Here is a 23,768-nt window from a genome sequence, read left to right on the forward strand (position 1 = left end):
TCAGTGCTTGTATGGACTAGGTGTTGGGCAAGGTCATGGGGTCCAGCCGCTGTAGGACATCAGTTGGTGAAGAAAGATTCACAGATCTCGACTTTGCTGACGATGCTGTGATCTTCGCGGCGTCAATGGAGGCTCTGATCGTGGCGCTCGAGAGACTGAATGAGGAGTCTGAGTGTCTGGGCTTGCGAGTGTCCTGAAGAAAAACCAAGATCCAGGCCTTTAATGACCTTTTGGGCACAGCCATCAGCAGTGTGTCTGTCTGCGGAGAGAGGGTTGACCTTGTCGAGAGGTTTACTTACCTTGGCAGTGACATTCATGTCTCTGGTGACTCTTCCTATAAAGTCAGTAGACGGATTGGGAGAGCATGGGGGGTCATGAGGTCGCTGGAAAGGGTTGTGTGGCATTCCCAATATCTATGCAAAAGGATGAAGGCCGAAGACTTTACAGTCCTGGTGCTTCCTGTCTTGCTATATGGTTGTGAGAGATGTGGACGCTATCCAGTGACCTGAAATGAAGACTGGACTCCTTTGGTACTGTGTCTCTCCAGAAAGTCCTCGTTGGTTTGATATTGTGTTGAATGAGTGGTGGTTCATGGAGTCCCGAATGAGGCACATTACCTGCATTGTGAGGGAGCGTCAGTTACGGCACTATGGCCACATGGCACGTTTCCCCAAGGGTGATCCAGCTTGTAAGATCCTCATTGTTGGGGACCCAAGTGACTGGACCAGGCCAAGGGGTCGCACACATAACACCTGGCTGCAGCAGATAGAGGGTCATTTCCGGAGGGTGGGACTGGACCGTGCTTCTGCCTGGGAGGTTGCAAACCGGGATCCCGAGTTGTTTTGTCGTGTAGTGGGTGCGGCAACACACTGTACCAGTGCATGCTCCCAACTTGACTTGACTTAAATTAATAAGTGGAACCTGCTCTTTGAAGTATTCAGCTTGTTTGGCCCCTTGATGATTCAAGATAAAACAGCTAACAGGCCCCCTCAGAGTTCTTATCGCTCTTAGAAATGAGCATGAGGTGCTGTCAACTGCCATTTTCTATTTCTAAGACTGACATTAATTAAATTCTGGTACTGTATTGTTTGAAAAATTGTGTTTTTCGTTACTTTTTCAGTACAGTACAAGCACAACTCCATAGTTAGGGTGTCGTGCCCTCATGACCTTTGCACTAGTTTTGTGATCTCTCATTCTCAAAACTAACTGGTGGGACAGGATTGGACAGAAAATCCAACTCTGAACTTGGAAAGTCACAAATATATCCTTCCAAAAATTATTAAAAACTACTGCTTGTCCAAAAGTGCTTCATTAAGTGCCTCTTGGTATTTGTCTGTTTTTAACAGTAGGAAAGTTATCAAATTAACAGTTTATGAAGAAGTAGCAGACTAACAAAAATTGATGTGACAATTTATGTTTTTAAGGCCAAGTCATCTACACCAGATGACTTAACATTACTATTTACTATTTTAATGTACAATTTGCATGCCATTACAGAGGCACTGATTTAACTGAGCACCATTTTTAATAAGAGCTTCTGTTGCCTTTGGTAGAATGTTTTGTCATATAATTCTTGTTGTACAATACAATGCAAAGACCTATGGTTTATGAGCCTCGCTGGTATTGAAAAGCAGAAAAACCAAAAATTAAAAACAATTTTGAAAACTGCAGATTTAACAAAGGAAAGGTATTAAAGTTCGAAAAGGAAATTCATGCTGTACTGTGACTTTTTTCCGTAAGATGTAGATAACATTTCTAGCTCTTGTTTTTCTTTGTGTGTTTTTGTTTACAAAATTTAACATACATGTTCAGGTATGTGTCCTCTGTCAAGCTTCCCATTCAGAGTTCACCTTATCAGAAAATTTGCACAACACAAGATTAAAATGTATTCTGTTTCATTTTCTCTGCAATAGTGTTTAATTTTGGCAATTAGTGTCAAGTTAGTTTTTCTTCAGCCACATACACAGCTTTTTCAATGTAAATTTTTGTCAGTTCTTCAGTTGTTAAAAAAAAAAACTGAGCTATGTTGTCTAGGCCTGTCACTGCATTTGTATTGAAAGCTGACCAAGAATTCTGTGTATTTTAACAAGAACATTTCTACTCAGGTTACCCAAGTTGTAATCTGAAAAAAGGTTTCAAAACCCCATTAATTCCAGTCCTTATGTTCCAATTGGATACATTTTGATAATCATTTCTGTGCTTGATTGGATTTTGTGTTTTTACTCTTTTAATGGTGTTAAAGCTGCTGATAAATTAGTAAATATAGCTTCTGCAAGCTATGCAAAAATTATAATAGGTATTCTCTAGTCATACAACTACCTGTTTACATAGTACATTTTAGTGAATACAATCCCAAGTTCATGGTTATACCAATATAATGGTTACAGTAGGTGGAGTCTGTCCATGAGCAAAGGGATGGCTTTATTAGGTCACCAGTCACCAAGAAATAGTCCCCAACCTTTCTGATCTGCAGGTGTTTTAGAGGAAAGAAAAAAAAAATAACCAGAGAAAAACTTGCACAGGGAAAACTTACAGAATTTACACTTGTTTTGGCTTCCGGAACTCTGCAGGAAAAACTTAATGTTCATAAGCAATTATTTTGTTTTAACTGAATAAGATCATTTAGTTGTTTTCTTTTTTATTTTAGGAACTGATTGATGACTTCATATTTCCAGCTTCAAATGTCTATCTTCAGTACATGAAGAGTGGTGAATTCCCAGCTGAACAAGCCATTCCTGTCTGTAGTACTCCAGCAACTATTAATGCTGGTTTTGAGCTTTTGGTAGCACTTGCTGTAGGCTGTGTCAGAAATCTCAAGCAAATTGTAGACACCTTAACTGACATGTATTATTTAGGTATGCATTGCATTTACATGTTCAGTGTATTCTGCACTATGTTGTTAAATATTCAAACATTTTCTGCCTTGGAAATAGGGTATAAAAATCTTACTAATACATAAATTCTTTTATATAAAGTGCCTTTCATTTTTTTTTATGAACCAAATAAGGGAGCCATCAAATTTAGGGTCATTGTTTTCTGTTATCATAGTATATAGTAGTTAATGCAGTCAATGATAGTTTTATATTTTATAAACATTTAAACACAAGTTTTAACATTTTTATTATTTATAGAATGCATTTATTCATTGCATTTAGACTTTAAATCACATTTTTTAATTTTGATCATCAGTTATATTTTGTATTTTTTTGAGCTATCACATTTTATTTAAATTGCAATTTATCTCTTTAAATTTTCCAATAAATCAATAATTATAGTGTGACCTATTGATCATTTTATTCTTATTCGCATGCTCATAATTAAAGTTTGAATATATAGGAGCTTCTTTCACATGTTCAGTTTTCAAATTAAATATTGATGTACTCATTTCTTGAACCAGAAAATGGTAATTACTTGTTTTCAAGCATTTTTTTTTCCTGTATGCTTTCTTCAAAAGGTTGTGAAGCACTTACAGAATGGGAATACTTGCCACCAGTTGGGCCTCGACCTCCAAAAGGATTTGTAGGCTTGAAAAATGCTGGTGCCACATGTTACATGAACTCAGTCATTCAGCAGCTTTATATGATACCACCAATCAGAAATGGAATTTTAGCTATTGAAGGCACAGGTAGTGATGTTGATGATGACATGTCTGGTGATGAAAAGCAAGATAATGAGGTATGAACTCTGGTTTTAAAATTTTTTTTTTTTTTTTTGAAGTATACATTTTTCATTGTTGGTTGATTCTTTGTGATGCCCAATGAAGAATATCATCCTTGCTCATGATATGGTGACTGAAAAATTAGCCATCTCCTGGCTTTCATGCCATGTAGGCATAGTCTGGAGCTGAGGGCATAGTCCTGCAAAGTGTAGTATCTTTATACTGCTACCCAACTGTATGCAAAGATTAATTATAGTTCCTGTAATATATGTGATGTTGCATATGTATTTTTTGTAGAGCAGTGTTAAACTACTGTACATATGTCACATGTTTATCTCAAAGTGCAAGAGTTCTATCCTCCTTTGCAATATAAATCCTATATTGTATACAGTATAATATTATATATTATATATAAGTATATTACAATCTAGAAAACACAAAGACCGCATAACCATTTCACTAAGCATATATCTAATATCTTCATTAACCTTCCCTATCAAAAGATAACATTACATTCCCTTACGTGTGAAGTCAAATTAAGTATATACACTGTAGATGTTAATGCTTTACCTATTTAATGCTTCCCTAGTCATGAGCCTAAATGTTTAAAAAAAAAAAAAAAACAACTTTTCCTTCACATATTTTACACATTTATTTGAGGTGGCTGTTTAATTTACAAATATATTACAAAAATATACAGTTTACAGTAGTATTTCACCCTCTTACATATAATATACAAAACGGGATGGCATTTGATTTGGAAAGGTACATTGCATACACGCTTAATCTAGTTTAAGGACCCTGACAACCAAAGCATGTTGTAAGATCATTGGGTGCAAGACAAAAAAGTTGCTTTGACTTCTTGACTACTTTGAACATTTATTTTTATTAGGTGTTCAATTATGGGATGACATTTTTGAAGTCTTTTGGAAATTTTTTTGAGTCATCCTTCAGTATTACAGTGCAAATAATGTGCACAACTATACAATGAAGTGTTGGATACTTGCAGATTTGTTTATTGTTTGTACTTCATGTGTGGTGCTTGTCAATGAGTCATTTTCACTTGACTAGAATTTGCAACAGTATCATTTATTTCTGTCTGGTTAAGACTGTTTCTGTCTTGGTGCCTTTGCTTCATTGTCCAGCACAAAACATACAGTTCTCATTTCTTTTGAATGACTTCTGTGTTTGTGTGTTTTTACCAAGGCAGTACCTTACAACTCCAGAATTTTTCTTGTTTTCTTTTCCTGTTGATCTGCTTGGTTATGTCCAGCTATACAGCAAAAAGTATTGTAGGCATATTCATAAGGAAATTTTATAAAATAATGAGACCATTGGGCACCCAAGCCCTCGCAGCTATATGTGGTTATTATCTTACCCAGATTAACACCTCTTTTTGTTATGTTCTGATCACATAAAATATCCGGCATCATTTCTGGTTCTAAGGGATACAGCGTTAAACATGGTATTTGTCTTGGTTTTCTTGTAATAACAGGACACCAGTAATGTTCTCAGTGAAGGCAATTTTAGAAGTCATATTCTTGTTAGTTCTCAAAATGTGTGTAATGCATCTGACATTCCTTTTTTTTAAGGTGGTACTCACACTAAATTTCTATTGCAAACTAGCATTTTCAATGTATACCCAGAAGTGGTATGATAATCTTTGATAAATGTTTTTTTTTTTGTAATAATTTGGCTGGTGTGTCTGAAAGACCATCTGATCATGGAATGAATCCTTGTCTCTCCCCATAGTCAAATATGTCCTGTTATTACATAAAAAGGGCAAATGTTCCATTTATATCCACACATCTCTGACATTGAACCCTTAGGCCTGGGCTGTTTCTCCAATGGAGTTGGGGTAAAAGTGCCCCCCTGAAACAGTTTCTAAAAAAGAATGTTCTTTATTGGTACAAATTGGCCTTTCATTTTACTGTTCACAAAGTAAATGTGAACCTCAGTAATCAAAGAGCTTTTGATGATTCTGTGAAATTTGGTAGGATCTCCATTTAAGTAATATTGATTTTGAAATCCAAATGCTGGGTGTGGTTTAAAGTTATTATAAACCTAAACCTCAAAGGTCTTATTGCCAATACTTAATTATTGTAAACAACTCTTCATATGTAGCCGTCATATCATTTGCTCATGGTAGCTGGTCTTTTATTTACTATAACTAATATTTTTCTGAACTGTTAGTAATATAAGTAAATCTATATTAAATGTACAATATATTACATGTTGATTAGTCTACATTTTTCTTTTGTGGTATTTGGGACATTAGGTATATATGTTTAAATTATTAAAAATACAAATTAAGTGCAAGACGCTTGTTATAAGCAAACTTAACTACCTTTTTGCTTTAATATTAACTATGTTTTTACTTTTATAGACAAATGTTGATCCTCGGGATGAAGTATTTAGCTATCACCATCAGTATGAGGAGAAGCCTTGTTTAAGCAAAACAGAGGATCGGAAGGAGTATAATATTGGAGTTCTACGACACTTGCAAGTTATTTTTGGTCACCTGGCAGCTTCTAGGCTTCAATATTATGTACCAAGAGGTTTCTGGAAACAGTTTAGGTAATGGAGTAGTAATGTTTGCTAGAATACAATATTGTAATGTTTATTGTTTAAAATAATTAAACCATGTTAATACAAGCCAAACTTTGATTTTTCAAAAGAATGTTACTTTTAGATGTTTCTAATTAATAGCATCATATTAAGGAGGCTTGCTGCTTTGGGCCTACTGCAGATATTAATCATATTTGTATTAATTCTCCTTACAGTTATATTTTAAGTAAAAACTTTAAGGCTTTTCTGGTTGTGCTGTTGAAAATTTCTGGTTGTGTTATGTACCTTGTTACTGAGTCATTATGCAACCTTTAATTGATCAAAATATGCTTTTTTCATGCTATGTACTAGTGCACTATCCATTTTGAATCTGTGGTTATGCATCATGATCATTTAGATTTTAGTTTTTTTTTTCTTCTTCTCCAAGTCAAAGTTATTTCTTGACAATCATGGTATATATTAATTTGCTACCTGAAAGAAAGCATATTATATATATATATATATATATATATATATATATATATATATATATATATATATATATATATATATATATATATATATATATATATATATATATATATATATATATATATATAGTACTAGGTTGTTGTACCGTGTTAGCCATTATGAATGTAGAGAAAAGCCAAGCAAAATGACACCTTTTATTGGCTAACTAAAAAGATTACAATATGCAAGCTTTCGAGGCAACTCAGGCCCCTTCTTCAGGCAAGATGTAATACAGAAACTGTATTGTAATGGCAGTAGCAGGAGCTCAGACAAGAATTCATCAAACAAGGTTATACCCCCAAAACAACAGACACTCAAATACGAAGAGCTACTGCCATACCCAGAGAGAACCTTCTAGAATATAAAAACAAAGACAACAAGAACTGCATTCCCCTTGTTGTCACCTACAACCCACATCTTGAAACACTTCGAAAAACTATCAAGGAACTTCAGCCAATACTAAACAACGACCAAACACTAAAAAATGTATTTCCTGAACCTCCTCTCCTGGCATACAGACAACCACCAAACCTTCAGCAACTAATTGTCCGAAGCTCCCTAAATGAACCAACAGAAAATGGCACATCTCCCTGCCTACAGAAAAGATGTAAAATGTGTGCCCACATCTACAATACAGACCGTCTAATTATACCAAACTCCCGACTTGAACATCACATAAAGGGATCATTTTCCTGCAGATCATCGAATGTTGTCTACCTAATTCTCTGCATGAAATGTCCTGACACTATACTCTATGTGGGAGAAACTGGACAAACACTCCGCCAGAGAATGAATTTACACAGATTCCACATTAAACATGGCAACACAGATGTTCCTGTAGCGGCCCACTTCAACAGCCATGGACACTGTGAGAGGGACTTTAAAGTCACAGTGCTTATGGGCAACTTCAAAACGCAGCAAGAGAGAAAAGAATGGGAAGTTAAGCTCATGTTAAAATTTAATACATTACAGCATGGCTTGAACAGAGACAAGAGTTTTATAGCCAGATATGAAGACTACAGATCTGCATTGCTTTGAAAACTTTCACAAACTTCAAAGGACTTTATTGGACAGTTATCTTATCTAAAGATCTTGACCATACATTGTTCTTCTATCTCCTGTTAAATTAATCTTAGCCTGAATGAACCTATTAATTTTTTACATTTAAGAGTTTTCATTCAAAAATTTACCATTGTTGTTTCTTGTCCTAGTGTGTGGATATAAACTCAGGGAACTTCAGTTTCTGTATTAAATCTTGCCTGAAGAAGGGGCCTGAGTTGCCTCGAAAGCTTGCATATTGTAATCTTTTTAGTTAGCCAATAAAAGGTGTCATTTTGCTTGGCTTTTCTCTATATATATATATATATATACTGTATATATATATATATATATATATATATATATATATATATATATATATATAGTATTAGATATACTCAGTAAGTTTTAATGCTCTTTTCAAAATGGGATCCCTGTACCCAGTAGCTCCATTTATATAAGTCAAGAGCAGGCTAATTTTAAATTGTATAAAATACACTTCACTTTAGAATTCAGTTTCATATGGCAAATTAATTTATACCAAACCTATTCTTGTATTCAAGGAAAAGAAAATAACTGAATTTCCCCATGGGATTAACAAACTTTATCTAATTTAATCTTTATTGCTTCTTTCCCTTCCACACCCTAATTTTAGTTTTAATATTTTTGAGACCCAGTGAAACTAGTCAGTTGTTGATATACAAACTTTTGCAAGTAATAACATGTGGATTGTACCATTCATTCTCATGGCAGCCGCCTTTAATTTTTTGTGTTTCCTTACTTAATTTTGCAAAAAGATAAACACTTAAAGTCTAGTCTGATTCTTTTTTTGCCTGTGGTTGAAATTTATGCAGGTAGTTGCCATAAATGTGGTGATAGTAATATAAAATCAGAAGATAGTAATCTGTTCTAGCAAGTGTATCCAGAATTACTTTCATATATGTTTGATAAATGCACTGTACATAATTTCTATTGGACTTAAGCAGTTGGTGGGTTAAGTATCAGTCAAGAGCATTATGAAGAATCATTTTGTATTATGTAAAACGCTAAGGAATTGTAATGCTGAGTTTAGGAAGTGTTTTGGGAAAGTTAATATGCACTACTTTCTTGCACACCTCTGGACCATTTAAAACAAATAGATCATTCTATGTACTTCTACTATGAGTCAGACTAGTTAATGTAGAAATCATTTCTGAGGGGGATTTACTAGTAGTTCACATTTGTCAATGTCTGTTTTTGCTCTTTTGAGAAGACAACAAATCTGTTTCATCTTTTCACTTTGGGTCATTAACCTCTCCATTTATTCACCTTGTCAGTTTCACCTGAACTTCCATTTTTGTTAGTGATTAATTTCAGCTATCAATATACCAAACTGAAGTTTCTTCATTGATTTTACCTTGCTTCTCATAAGCACCAGTCTTTATCTGTTCCACTATACCAGTTCTGTTCCCTAGGTGTCTTCAGCACTTTCATCTACATGTGATTTTCTCTTATGTTTTCTACTTTCTGCATATTCCTATTTTTCCACTGTAAATTCTCTGTTGCTGTCACAACCTCTCATACTTTTTTATGTGTGTTACAATCTGCAAGAGCTTTTCTGTCCAACTGGTCTTGCTACTAAACTCCTCCTTGCTTCATGCTGAAAAATTCCTGAGCTTGTCACTGGGATTTCTTACTCACTTTTGCATCCTGTTATATCTTTAGCTGTCGTAGATCAACTGAACATTTATTAAAGCCATTAAGGACTGTTCAATGTTTAACATTAGAATTCTCAAAGTCTTTGAAAATTTTCGTTCTCGCTGAAAAGCCTACTTTCCCCAAACACATGCAAGGAAAATCATATGTTCTTTTCAGTGCAACAACTGTCCACTAATAACCATCTTTGTTTTGCAAATGTGTCAGCAGTGTTGAACCTGAGCTGACCCATCCTCCGTTAGCCAGCTGTTTGCTCCTCCTGACACTTAACACTCTGTTTGTCACCACCAGCTCGATTCCTCTTACTTAAGCTCAAGTCTGCATTTGAGATTTTATATGGTAAATATTTGTAAGGAGATATATTTGTAGTGATATATCATTATTTGAAATACTGTACATTTCATGTGTGTTCCATGTCTACAACAATCCATGTAAATGAACAAAGAAACAAGAAATGTTAGGTCTTGTAATTATTTTGTTACTGTGAATTTGCAAAACAGAGGTGGCAATTAGTGGGCGGTTTGGTGAGGTGATAAGGCCATACAAATTTCCTTTTGTGTGTTGGGAAAAATAGTGTTATTAACACTAGAAATACCAGAGCCTACGAGACAACTCATAAATCCGGCCCACCTTAAATCCGTTCGCACCTCTCCATCAGCGTCTTTTGTCCTGTAAATGTGCCGATTAAGACAAGCCGCAAGCAGCCTGCTATTCCATCCCCCCACTGACTTAGAATGTACACAAACTTCTCCCAGCTCATGCCTTGATTGATTATCTTGGAGTGAAGTGCTAGAGTTTTAGAGTGGAAATAATAGAGTTATTTGGAACACATGCATTGCATGTGTGTTCCGTTTCTACTGTAATCTGTGTAAACACATTGTTAAAACAGAAAATTTTTCATATTTTAGTAATAAATGTTACCAAATGTAGGCCTAAACTATAGAATGTGTGAAGCCTGAAGTCCAAAAATCAAATAAACACTTTCATAAAAGGTTCAAGGACGATACAACAGCTTCAGTGGCATAGAGGTAAGATTCCCTGATGTAAGCAAGAGTCCCCGGTTCAATCCCCACTGCCTCCTATATTTGCCATTTTCAATAGTGAGCTGCTCTTATTGTTAATATTATACAGTACACACATACATTTGGTATGCGTCTGTAACAGACCGTGTACATTTATAGTACTGTACTTGTAAAAGTTAATCTTTTTTTTTTTTCCCCAGTTTTATTCTCTCAGTCATGATTATGATACATACAACCGCCCCTCCACCCAGGGATGTGACGCTGTTAGTTTTTATCTGAAACTGGGAATAACTGTAGATATGAGTGGTGTTTTGAGGCAATGGAACTGGACATTCTCTGATCTGGAGGGATAAAAGCTGACACAAAAATGCTGGTGAATCTGCCTTTTTTGTATCTCACTGTCACTTTTTTTTTTATTCAGTTTTATTGAGTGTTCCTGCTCACGCAGAATTAGTATGTACCTTATGGTTTATGATGTCAATGTTGCATTCTCCTTTTCTTTTTTCATCGCCTTTTCTAGTAAGATGCGATGACGAAGTTCCTCTGCAATATGAGCCATGAACACTCTTCTTTTCACATTGGCCCCCGTGCATGCCTTGCACAGTACATGTGCATTGATCCTGCTGCACTGAATAAGCTCACACCTTCTGGTGCACGAAGTCAATGCAGCACGGAGAAAAAAAGAAAGAGACAAATACAGTGGAACCTCGGTTCACGAACGTCTCGGTACACGTACAACTCGGTTTACGACCAAAAAGTTTGGCAAACTTTTGCCTCAGTTCATGACCACACACTTGCTATACGAGCAAGCCAGTTTCCCTTTAGGTTTGTACATGTTTAGTCTCTTCCTGTGCAGCGAGCAAGAGAGAGCGCGACACACACACAGGCACGCGTGCAAAAGACACACACACACACGAGACAGAGGCGCACACACACACGCAGAGGCGTGTGACACAGGGGCACACACATGCAGAGGCTTGTGAGACAGAGGCACATACACAGGTGCTCCAGGCTCGCGAAAGAGACATGCACACACAAAAGAGAGAGAGAGCAAGCGAGAGAGGGAAGGCTGGGCGCATACGGTAGAAAAGGCTTGTTTTTGTTTTCAGTTCTGTTTACAGCGATCGGTTCATAACGTGCATTGTGGCAATGTTACTTTTCTTGGTTGTTTATTAAATTACGGATTTTTCAAATGTTCATTTTTTTCCCTGTGCTTAAAACTCATTAAAAAAAAAAAAGTGTTTTTAGCGAGTGGTTCCTAGCACTATAGTGCGAACTATTGCAGTGTTAGTTTTCTCTGTTGTTCAAGGTTTTCTCAGTGTTATTCAATGTTTTTACGTTTAGTTTACTATTACCCTGTGCATTCTATGGTATAATTAACTATATTTGTGCTTAAAAACTAAAAAAAAATATATATTTACATACAGTTCATATGGTCTGGAACGGATTAATTGTATTTACATACAGTCCTATGGTGGAAATTGCTTGGGTTCACGACCAAATCGGTTTACGACCAGAGTTTTGGAACAAATTATGGTCGTGAACCAAGTTTCCACTGTATTTTGGACATTGGGTATAAATTTGTGGTACTTGTGAAAGTTAGCTTTTTTCAGTTTTATTGTCTCGATCACGCTCTTAACACCCCCAAGTCCTGATCTGACTCTTAGTAACAGCGCCAACGTAAATTCACTCCCGATCTGACGCTGTTTGTTTTTAAATAATATTGCATTAGTGTCCAATATATTTGTCTTTCTATTTTTTCTCCGTGTTGCGTTGACATTGTGCACCAGAAGGCGTGAGCTTATTTAGTGCAGCAGGATCAACGCACATGTACTGTGCAAGGCATGCACGGGGGCCACTGTGAAAAGAAGTGTGTTCATGGGTCATATTGCGTCTTTGCATCTTACTAGAAAAGGTGATGGTAAAAGAAAAGAAGGATGCAACATCATAAACCGTATGTGTGTACTGTATAATATTAACAATAAGAGCAGCTCACTACTGAAAACGGCAAATATAGGAGGCGTAGGGGATCGAACCGGGGACTCTTGATTACAAGTCAGTGAATCTTACCACTACACCACGGAAGCTGTTGTATCATCCTTGAACCTTTTGTGAAAGTGTTTATTTGATCTTTGGACTTCAGTTTTCACACATTCTATAGTTAATCCTACATTTTGTAACATTTATTACTAAAATATGAAAAATTTTCTGTTTTAACAATGTGTTTACTCAGATTACTGTAGAAACGGAACAAACATGAAATGCATGTGTTCCAAATAACGATCTACTATTTCCACTCTATAACTCCAGCAGTTCACTCCCAAATAATCTAACAAGACATGAGCTGGGAGAACTTTGTGAACTTTCTGCAACGGTGGGGGAATGGAATGGCTTGTGTTAATCGGCACATTTACAGGACAAAAGATGCTGACGGAGAGGTGCGAACGGATTTAAGGTGGGCCGGATTTGGTAATTCTGGTGTTCAGAAAAGTAAAATCTGGTGGGAGTTCTAGTGTTGAAATGTTGCCTGTTTGCTGCTCAAGGATGTTGCTTTTTCCTGCCTCTGTTTTCTCATTTTTCACTGTGAGGGTACCAGGCTGGTTTATTGAGCCAGCATGGTTCTATTTATTGGTTACCTTTGTAATATATTGAACTAACATTTGTTCCAAAAAATAAAGACTATGGTTTGTTTAGTTCTTTTCTCTTGCATACAGTGTACTTGTTTGCAAAATGAATGAAACCTAGTAATTTTATATATTTTTTCCTCAAATCTTTTAGGTTATGGGGTGAACCAGTCAATCTTAGGGAACAACACGATGCCCTGGAATTCTTTAATTCTTTAGTGGATAGCTTAGATGAAGCTTTAAAAGCCCTAGGTCACCCTGCAATGCTGAGTAAAGTTCTTGGTGGATCATTTGCTGACCAGAAAATTTGTCAGGGTTGTCCACACAGGTAGGTGTTAAGGTATTAAATATAAACATTTATATACAATCATCTCTAGTGAGTCATGTACATTTACTGTACTGTATAATGTGCTGCAACACTAACATATAGAGTCTTTGCACCCGCAAGGGTATCTTCAGGAATATCTTAATGAAATTCCTGCTCTTTTGTTTCCTTGATATTTGATACTGTCACCTTGTAAAAGGAATACTCCAATCAAAAACATTTTTTTTAAATGTTTATAATGGCAGATAAAAACTTTTAATCTCCTGTGTTTGTGGAGACAATACTTCCTGAATATTCAAAATCAACCTGGCCGTGACTAATTCTGGACAATGGCAAAAATGTGAAAAAATATATATTTTTGTAAATATGATGTTCATGACACGTGTTTTCAATGTTGGTAGTCGCAGGCATATTCATTAAGATTTCACTGCTGCATTAATAACTTCAATAAGAAAAATGATATGTCAGAATACATATTAGACGTCAGAATACATATTAGACCATGGTCTATCTGACAAAATGAAACAGTACAGACTTAAATGTTATGTAAACTGTAAGCCTCTTACCCACCTGCTACCCTGGAATATGCATCTACTATCTATTACCTAAAATAAAACAACATAGCATCCAATTTATTAATGGCATAGGATTCAGGTGAGAAAAGACAAGCCATTCAAATGCGTAAAGAATATGCAGAATACACATACTGTACATGATTTGAATAAATGGCTCTGGTCCTTTGTGGTAGCAGGGCTAACCAGTGTGCGGCCAGACTTTTGATGTGCCAACACTAGGCTGGAAAAACATTGAAATGCAGTCAAACTCGGTTTTAACGAGCTTGGTTGTGACGATTCCTTGGTTATAAAGAAAAAATTTTATTTTTGAAAGATGTACCAGCTATTCGCATGTAAATTTGCCCTGTTATAACGAGTGAAATCTCGGTTATTATGAACAACACTTGACCATATCCTGGACTTTTGTGAGCCACTAGCAGAAATGTATACAATAGATTAAGGCCCTTTCTATGCACATCCCACAGCCCGGTTCCACCTCCTTCCTCAAAACTACCAAAAGTGTATTTATGACAGGAATATCTAGGGATTAGTCATTTCATTTCTATTTTCTGCTATAAAAAGGCCACAAGATAAACACATTTTTAGTTTAAATTGCCCAGGCAATTGATAAACATGGCCACCAGAAAACAAAAATGCATTTCAATCAGTGAAAAAGTCAAGATTATTCGTGAAATTGAGCACGGAGTGAAAAATGTAGAAATTTGCAAAAAATTTAGTTTTTGTCTTCGTCAACATTTTCAACATTGATGAAGAATAAAAACACCTACATCTTATCCTTCGAAGACAAAATGACACGGGTAAAAAAAAAAATTAGAAGATGTCAGCTGAACGATGTTGATGACACGTTACTACAATGGGTTAAGAATAAGTGAAACTCTGGATTTTCCATTGACGGTACTATTTTGAAGGCACAAGCTGAAAAATTTGCAAAATAATTAGGTCACCTCAATTTTGTATGCAGTAACGGCTGGCTTGAACAATTTAAAAATCGTCATAACATTGCGTATGGGAAAAATTAGTGATGAGTCTCGCAGTGTAGATTCCATAGCTGCAAATGAGTGGTTGTCAGATGCTTGGCCCGACTTAAGAAAGGACTACAGTGATGCAGACCTTTTATAATGCCAATGAAACAGGCCTTTTTTGATAGTTTTAACACCAGACAAAACCATGAAGTTTAAAGGTGATAAATGTGCCGGTGGAAAGCAATCTAAAGTGAGGTTGACAGTGCTTGTTTTTAAAATTAATCTTGGATGACTTCAGACATTTTTCAACAATAATTGAGCAGCTAAAACAAAAATTTAATCCAGAAAAAACGAAAATTTTTACTTGCTGTTGACAATTGCCCAGCACAACCCCATTTTGAACATTTTTCAAACATTAAGTTAGTGTTCTTCCCAACTAACGCCACCTCTATATTGCAACCTGTGGACATGGGTGTCATCAAAAGCTTAAAAGGTTTTTACAAAATATTTGCATTGCTTCAATTAATAGCAAGAAGAGTGCAAAACCTAGGTGTCCCTGTTGCAATCCTGGATGCAATAAATTTCTTATCTGATGCCTGGAACAATGTGACGACTGTCACCATACAGAATTGCTTCAGGAAATCAAAATCTGATATTTTTGAAGAAGGGGATGAATTACCTTTATCTACATGGGTTCGCCAAAACAATATTGAAATTAATAATGAGAAATTGTTTACTACCAGAATTCCTACTGAAAACTGAATCATAGACGCGTTGCTTTAAACAGAAAATGACGATGAAGATGACAAGGAGGAAGATGCCGCTGGCATATTGGATTTACCAGAACGCAGTTTACCAACAGTGTTTGATGACAAAAATGCCTGCAATACTTTGATGGCATTTTTTCAAGGGACTGACAGAAAAAAGAAAGCATTGGACGCATTAAGTGTTTTAAGAGGCGAAATGCGTGACTGTAGATTACAAAGTTTAAAAAAAAAACAATAATTTTGGACTTTCTTAGAAAATACTGTAGTATATTGTACTTAATGTATGTTTTCATCCATCCATCCATCCATCCATCATCCAACCCGCTATATCCTAACTACAGGCTCACGGGGGGTCTGCTGGAGCCAATGTATGATTTCATTGTGGGCTAAATGTATATTTTTTTCAATAAATCACTATTACTTTAATAGACTGAGTCAGTTCTTGTCAAATTTGCATTTCCCAGTAATAACAAATTTTGCTTATAATGAGCAAATAGTGTTGGTCCTGTCAAACTCTCTATAACCAAGTTTGGCTGTATTTTGCTACATGCCTGCTCTTTCTACGCCAAGACTCTGCACTTTTTTAAAAGGAATATCATTCACCAGCTACGGGCAGTTGTTGGCTTCTTATCCATTAAGTGCAAAAAACACAAGTATGACTTTTTTGAGACAGCTGCCCTCCTCACAATCAGTAGTAGTAGTGAAGATCAGAAGATGCTACTCATCCACATTCTCATCTAGTAGTAGTGAAAATCAGAAGATGCTACTCAGCCACATTCTCATCAGTGTAATGCCTTGCTCAAAGCATGATTAATATAAGATCTGCTTTCTTTTTCTCAAATTTATTATGGCAACCTTTAATAGAACGAATAGTACTGGGCTTTTTGTCCGAGTTGCACTCTATGGCCCTAAATAGGGAAAGGTCATACTGCAAGTGCAAAAATGCAATTTGAGAAAAAGGCAGCATTCTTTTCCTGTCAGAGATATGGTGGAAACTATGAGAATTTTTTGGGATGCCATTTCATGTTTGCACATCATTTTGGACAGGAACAGTCTGTTTGCATTTTCAAAAGGATGGCTTGTTTTGTCAAGATAGCTTTCTTTCAAATGTAAATAACTATGTTTTCCCTTTTCTTCACAGTCCCATTACAGCTTGGCTTCATATGTATGAATCTCCTGCTGACTTGATTTGTAGACTGATTTATAATTAACATGAAGCAAAGCTTAGCCTGTATTTTGCACTATGTGTCACGCTTTGCCTATTACATGCCACAGATATTTTCTGTGGAAACCAGAATTGTGAAAAACATGGCTTGTTATACTGTAGGTCAAACATGATCCATGTAACCTATAATCTTTTTTCATTGCTTGGCACTACACTGTGCTGCCTGAAGTTAGAATATACAATTTTAATTTCAGTTTTACTTTTTTATAAACAGACCAGTTTCATATTTGAATGTGTTTATTGGAGTATTCTACAAAGTGAGGCAAAACATTATTTTTTTATACTAATATCAGTTGGTTGTTTAGCTAGAATGTATGAAAATTTAATAAAGGTGTGCATTTTCTAGTAAAGGATAGTGATAATTTTTCATGTTGAATCAAGATATATGTTGCCCTGGATTTCTGTTTATATTTCAATATATGCAAAAAACATTTTTAATATGAAGCATAAATTTATCTGAATTATTGGTAAAGATGACAGCCCTATAGTGGAGAGATAAAGGGGCTTAATACTGTAAACAGCAGTATTAGCAAAAAATTAACCTATTGGTTTCATAGTCTTTAGCAGTAAACAGACTCTGAATACCATATTATGACCAGCTGGTTTCCCTCACAGTTTTTGAGCCATACGGTATTATACCACATTTGCTGCTCCCTAATCCAGTGACTGTCACTATTTATGGTAAAAGCTGCCAGCTACCTGGATAAAAATTTATGAATAACTGTAAATTACTGCCACTCCTGTTAAGAAAAATTATACATTTGTACAGTATCAGAAGCTCTGCTAAGTATATAGAAGTGATTATTTTTAAGCCAGTATTTAACTTGTGATACAGATGGAAATAAGTTACACTAGCAGGCATATTTTTATTAGATAAATTAATGTAAAGGTTAAACTTTCTACTTCTGATAATTATTTGTGCAGCAGAACTGTGAATTTGCTTGAGTCAGAAAATTCATATCCTTGAAACATTCCTGAATAAACCATTACAGAAGAAAATTTTATTTGAAATGAGTACACAAGTTAACCGTTCTGTATCCCGCATACAGAAATGTTAATTATGAGTGCTATACTATATACTGACACCTTGGCGAGCTCTGTAAGCTGTGCTGTTTCGTTGAAGACAGGTGTGGGGCAGACTGACTGGCAGGATGACGGCCGGCCTGTTGCTGCATCCAAACAGTGCCATCTTTCGCCTTTACGCCTGGTGCGGCTGCGTTGTTCTTATATGTGAGTGAAAGTTTCTTGCGGGGAGGGCTTCTGTTCTCTATCTCTGATGTAGAACCCTCATCCTCATCTGAGCTTACCTCTACTATAGCACGTCTTTATCTGAAAGCAGCAGTATCAGATTGGGGTGAGCGTGAAAGTGAATGCAGTTACTGTATTCTTGAATTAAAGTGCACTTGTTTTGTTATACTTGTACCTTTTGTGAAAGTGTTTATTTGACATTTGGACTTCAGGCTTCACACATTATATACTTCATGTCTACATTTTGTCAATTATTACTAAAACATGAAAAACGTTTCTGGTTTAACAATGTATTTAAATTGATTTTTGTAGACACGAACACACATAAAATGCATGTATTCAAAATAACGATATATTATTTGTACTATACAACTCCTGGCACCTCACATGCAGGTAAACAGACTTGAGCTGAGAGATCTTTCTGCCGTTTCTGCATTGTTGGAGGGATGGGATAGCAGGCTGCATGTATTGATCGACACATTTACAACACAAAATTTGATGCTGACGGAGAGGTGCGAGCGGATTTAAAGTGGGCCGGGATTACGAGTTTTTTCATAGGCTTTGGTAATTCTAGTGTTAAATCAACTTTTTGTGCTGAGCTTACCTTCATGCTGGTTGACTGTATAATTTGTGTACTACATTGTAATGTTTTGCATAACATAAAATAATTACACTATATTACATTTTCTGCAACAAACTTGATATTTGTTGAAGGAAACAATTCAAATTGCATCGTTTGCACTAGCAATAATTACGCTTTCTTGGGTTTGCAGATGTACACATTTAAAATAGGAAAAATACTGAGCAAATACCAATGCAAAGAAGCAATTAATCTGAACTTTATAAAAATGAATGGAAAATATGGAAACCCTTAATCATGTCGTACATTCAGCATTGAAAGATTTATGATGCTTCACCTAGTTGTAATTCACACATTAGGGATGCATTCTAATTTGTACATCTACTGTCTACTAAGGCTACATTCAGACTACAGTCCAGTTTTTCGGTTCCGATTTTTGGCTCATGTCTTTTGTTTTTTTTTTTTTTTTTTGCCCAAATTAATTTTTTAAGTGATTCAAATTAATTATTATAATTAAATATTATTGCATACTGAGCTCTAACCTAAATTTACATATCAGAAAGAAGTGACCTGAAATAACAGACAACTATGAATTCCAGCTACATGCTTGTTAATGACATGCTATCTTCAAATTGATTGCAATGCAGGGCACCAGTGAATTCTTTAACTCATGATGGCAAGTCCTCAAAAGTGTTTTGTGGTCTTTCTGCAAGACTGTCTCAAAAAATATGCATTTGAAGAATGCCTTTACAGGAAACATAAAGCAATTGAGATGTATGAATTTTTTTTGTGCACTTCACATTTCTCTAAAAAGACAGAATGTGTCAGATACATGGGGAAAAAGTTGTCATTGAATAGCAGTGGTAATGTAAACAAAGATTTGTGAGGGTAGCTTGTTATTTAAAGCTCCAGAAAAATAGGTAGCTTACATTGATCGTGATAGCACATTCTAATTTTAGCATGTAACCCCATAATTTGGAAATACATTATGATGTTTGTAATAAAGAACTGAACTGACTAGCCTAATATAATCACAAAATTAACAAAGTAAAGTATAATTATCTTTAAACATTTACCTATTATGTTTGTTTACTTTATTCCTGCTAATATAAGTAAAGAATGCAATATTGTAAGATAACATTTGTAAAGTTTTATTCAAGTTTTAACATAAGCATGTTTGAGAGATGCTTCTACTTACAGAACTTTCAGAGATACTTTTTATTTATAGTCAAGACAGGCAAAGAACACAAAACCCAAGCAAAAGATATACAACATAGTATATTCAAGGCACCTTTATTTAATGTGTATGTCTACAGAAAAAGCTTATCAAATTTAAAGAACCAGGAGCTATTGCTATTCAATACACACTAATGTGAAAATATTACAAAGCACTTTCATATGTTGTATCCCATCCAAGTAAGGTTCCAGACTGGCAACAGTGTGTGCATGTTTACAGAGCTTAGAATTATGAAACATTCTTTAGAAATTAGAGAGCTATAAAGTATAAACATGTAAATTAGTATGTAATTAAAATATAATTTACATAAATGAGCTGAGTTGGCACTTGTTGTATAGTCCCCTCCATAGTTATTGGCACCCCTGGTAAAGATTAGTAAAAAGAATTGGAAAAAATACCACCTTTTGGTGAATGACCTTAAACTCGCACTGAAAAGAAATTAGACAAATTTATTTAACAAAACCACCTGTACCACAATTATTGGCACCCCTAGAAATTCTTATCAGCAGTATGTACTGTAACTGAAGCAATTAATTTATATCTGAAAGTGTGCATATAATCCTTCAAATTCTAATCCGTGTCTTTCACTGGGGTATAAATGTAAAGTGGCACAGAGGCCAAATTGCCTTCTACATGGGGAAGATAAGAGAGAACACAATTAAATTGAGAGAAAAGTGTGTTGACCTTGGCTATAATGGCTATAAAAATTGGTTCTACTATGAACAATTAATAAGTTCAGTTCAGCTGGAACTGTTACCAATTTTCCTGGAAATGGACCCTAGTATATTTTGCTCCTATGTATAGTGAACAAGATGGAAAGAACAGTTAAAAAAAAAAAACCCACAATGATCACTGTTGGAGAAAATCAGAAGAAAAGAAAAAATCTTCTGCCAACGCACACTCAGGATGAGTTTGTCATATAAAGATGGATGGCTATCCCGAAAAGAGCACCTTGTGTTTCCTCCAAAGGCCCTCAAATCCTTGTTAGGATACATGACATTATGAGCTGTATGAAATACCACCATTTCTTATGGACTATTGACGAATGGACATAGATGATACTATAAGTTAATATTATTTACTGCATATCTAAGCAACTGGTGATGCATTATTTCTTTGTTGTCTTACCCTTTTTGATGGGGAGAGAGGAAACACAAAGTGTTATAAGAAATAAAGTATATTTGGCCTTTCCCAGCTCTGTATTAACAAGCTTGAGAGAATAGGACTTTAAACTTTTCATCATACTTCCTACGTGTAACTGCATCCAGTCATGTACAGTGATCCCTCGCTATATTGCGCTTCGACTTTCGCAGCTTCACTCTATCACGGATTTTAAACGTAAGCATATCTAAATATATATCACAGATTTTTGCTGGTTCGCGGATTTCTGCGGACAATGGGTCTTTTAATGTATGGTACATGCTTCCTCAGTTGCTTTGTCCAGTTGATTTTATACAAGGGACGCTATTGCAAGATGGCTGAGAAGCTACCCAATCTGAGCACGTATTACATATTAAATAAAACTCCAATGATATACGATATGCTTCCCGTGTGGTGCTTTGCATACTTGAAAGCCCAAACAGCACGTATTGATTTTTGATTGTTTTCTTGTCTCTGTCTCTCTCACTCTCTTTGACATTCTCTGCTCCTGACGGAGGGGGTGTGAGCAGAGGGGCTGTTCGCACACTTGCCTAGAGGATATGGACGCTCCTCTAAAAAATGCTGAAAGCCTACCTTCACATTGCTGCCTTCCTTGTAGCTGCTTTGTCCGCCGGTGCCTCGCATACTTAAAAGCCCAAACAGCCCTTTTGATTGTTTGCTTTTCTCGCACTCTCTCTCTGACATTCTCTGCTCCTGACACGCTCTTCTTTGAAGTGGAAGATATGTTTGCATTCTTTTAATTGTGAGACGGAACTGTCATCTCTGTCTTGTTCATGGAGCACAGTTTAAACATTTGACTAAAGGGTGATATTTCATGTCTAGAGGGCTCTAATAATGTTAGAAAATGTATTTAGAAGGCCGTAAACAGGTTTTCTATGCTCTAACTGCGAAAATATTCGATTTATAAATAAAGAATCCTACTTCGCGGAAATTCATTTATTGCAGCAGAGTCTGGAACGGATTAACCGCGATAAAGGAGGGTAGACTGTATATTTTTAGTCTATAGTTTTTAACCCTCTTCGTATTTGTAGCATGCTGTTTAGGTTTAAGCTCAGTCTCTCAAATCAAAGAAGGTCACATATGTGTGGTATAAGGTACAGGTACTTCATGCACTCCTGTGCATGCAGTGGTCATGTGAGTCTACCCTGTCCTCTAATATTACGACCCTCTGTTCTTTAAATGGGCCCTTGTCTGCATGTGTGCTGGCTACTTTACATGTGTCCAACTCCATGAATACAGACCTTCATTGGGATTAGAGTCTCGTGTCCACAGCATGTGACTGTCATTATACCTTTGGACTGAACACTCGTTCTAGGACAAATTGCTGCATAATGCCGCCATGGAGATGTTCATTTGAAATGCGTCTCAATGCACCCACCCCAAGGAAAGGTAAGTGTACACTTTAACTAAAGTAAATATCTGGAAATTGTATAAAATCCATTAACTCTGTAACACAGCTTGTCAAAATCGTAGTCTGTTGGCTGCCTATGACATTGGATGGTCTTTGACAAGATACAGTATTCTCACCCGTGCTGAAAAAAATAACTGTTGAGCTGGTGATAGTGATGCATAGGCACTGTTTGGCCAAAAGAATCACTTTGGATAAGGTTGTTTATTAGTATATCCAAAAATAGTGAACTTAAGAAAAAAAATGTAGATGATATTATTTGTTTCAGTATATAGTAAATAATGACTTAGGTACTCTACAACAGATCAATTTTCAATTGCAATACTATCAACACAATGTAACAAAGAATCTGTAGAATTCTTCAAGGTTACATTTTTTTAAGCAGATACTTTTAATATTAATTAAATACAAACTTAAATCCAAAAGTAATTTAGTATTCATATGCTTACACGTATATTCCTAGCATCATTCACCGTAATATTTTCTGTAAATAAGTTAAATGCAGTGTATGTCAATGGAAAAGAGTGTTATTTTACAGTTCTAAAATTTGTTTTGCAAAAACTTAAGCAATACAATGAGGTGTTTGAGTGTCCCTAAAGAAAGAACATAGTAATAGATCACTTTCCAGTTCTTTGCAGGCATAAAAAGAGGTGATAATGATCAATGACATAATGTGTATGTTCAACCAAAGCCATTTACTGGAACAGGCAGCTGTGTAGAAGAAATACAACTGTGCGAGGGACAACCATAGTGCAATGGTGAGGATGTGGCAGTTTAAACTTCAAATTTCACAACAAGATAAGGTGGTCACCTTGCGTCTTTGAGACGTCTCTCAAGCAGAAATTTAGTGACACCATTGTTTCCAAATGTGCTGTACAAGCTAAGCTCTTCTGCAGAATTCCAAAGAGGCAAAGTTGAGGACCAGAAAAACAGTGGCTGGTTATTGAAACTGAGTGCAGAAAATAAACAAAATGTAAAACTATTTTCTCTGCAAAATCAGAAGATGCCCAGCTCCACTTTCAGCTCAGAAATCGCATAAACCACTGGGAGTCTGGTACAGTCTTGAGTAGTCTTTTCGGAAGTGGTCTTTATTAAAATGTTGTGACCAGAAAGTAATTTGGAAAAAAAGCCAAATGATTCACTTGTTCATGAAAACACAAGAACT

General features: G+C 35.7%; 1 protein-coding gene across 3 annotated transcripts in view; it reads left to right on the forward strand.

Moving 5' to 3' along the window:
* The window catches only part of LOC120523630 (probable ubiquitin carboxyl-terminal hydrolase FAF-X), a 377,796-nt gene that overhangs the window by 287,813 nt on the left and 66,215 nt on the right, over positions 1-23,768 (forward strand). For all 3 annotated transcript variants that reach the window (XM_039745106.1, XM_039745107.1, XM_039745108.1), the window contains exons 30-33: positions 2,648-2,855; positions 3,455-3,675; positions 6,045-6,235; positions 13,270-13,443. In XM_039745106.1, the coding sequence (XP_039601040.1) occupies positions 2,648-2,855; positions 3,455-3,675; positions 6,045-6,235; positions 13,270-13,443 (794 nt within the window). The remainder of the gene's footprint in view (positions 1-2,647; positions 2,856-3,454; positions 3,676-6,044; positions 6,236-13,269; positions 13,444-23,768) is intronic.

This window comes from Polypterus senegalus, chromosome 2 (assembly GCF_016835505.1).
Source record: "Polypterus senegalus isolate Bchr_013 chromosome 2, ASM1683550v1, whole genome shotgun sequence".
NCBI classification, from domain to species: domain Eukaryota; kingdom Metazoa; phylum Chordata; class Cladistia; order Polypteriformes; family Polypteridae; genus Polypterus; species Polypterus senegalus.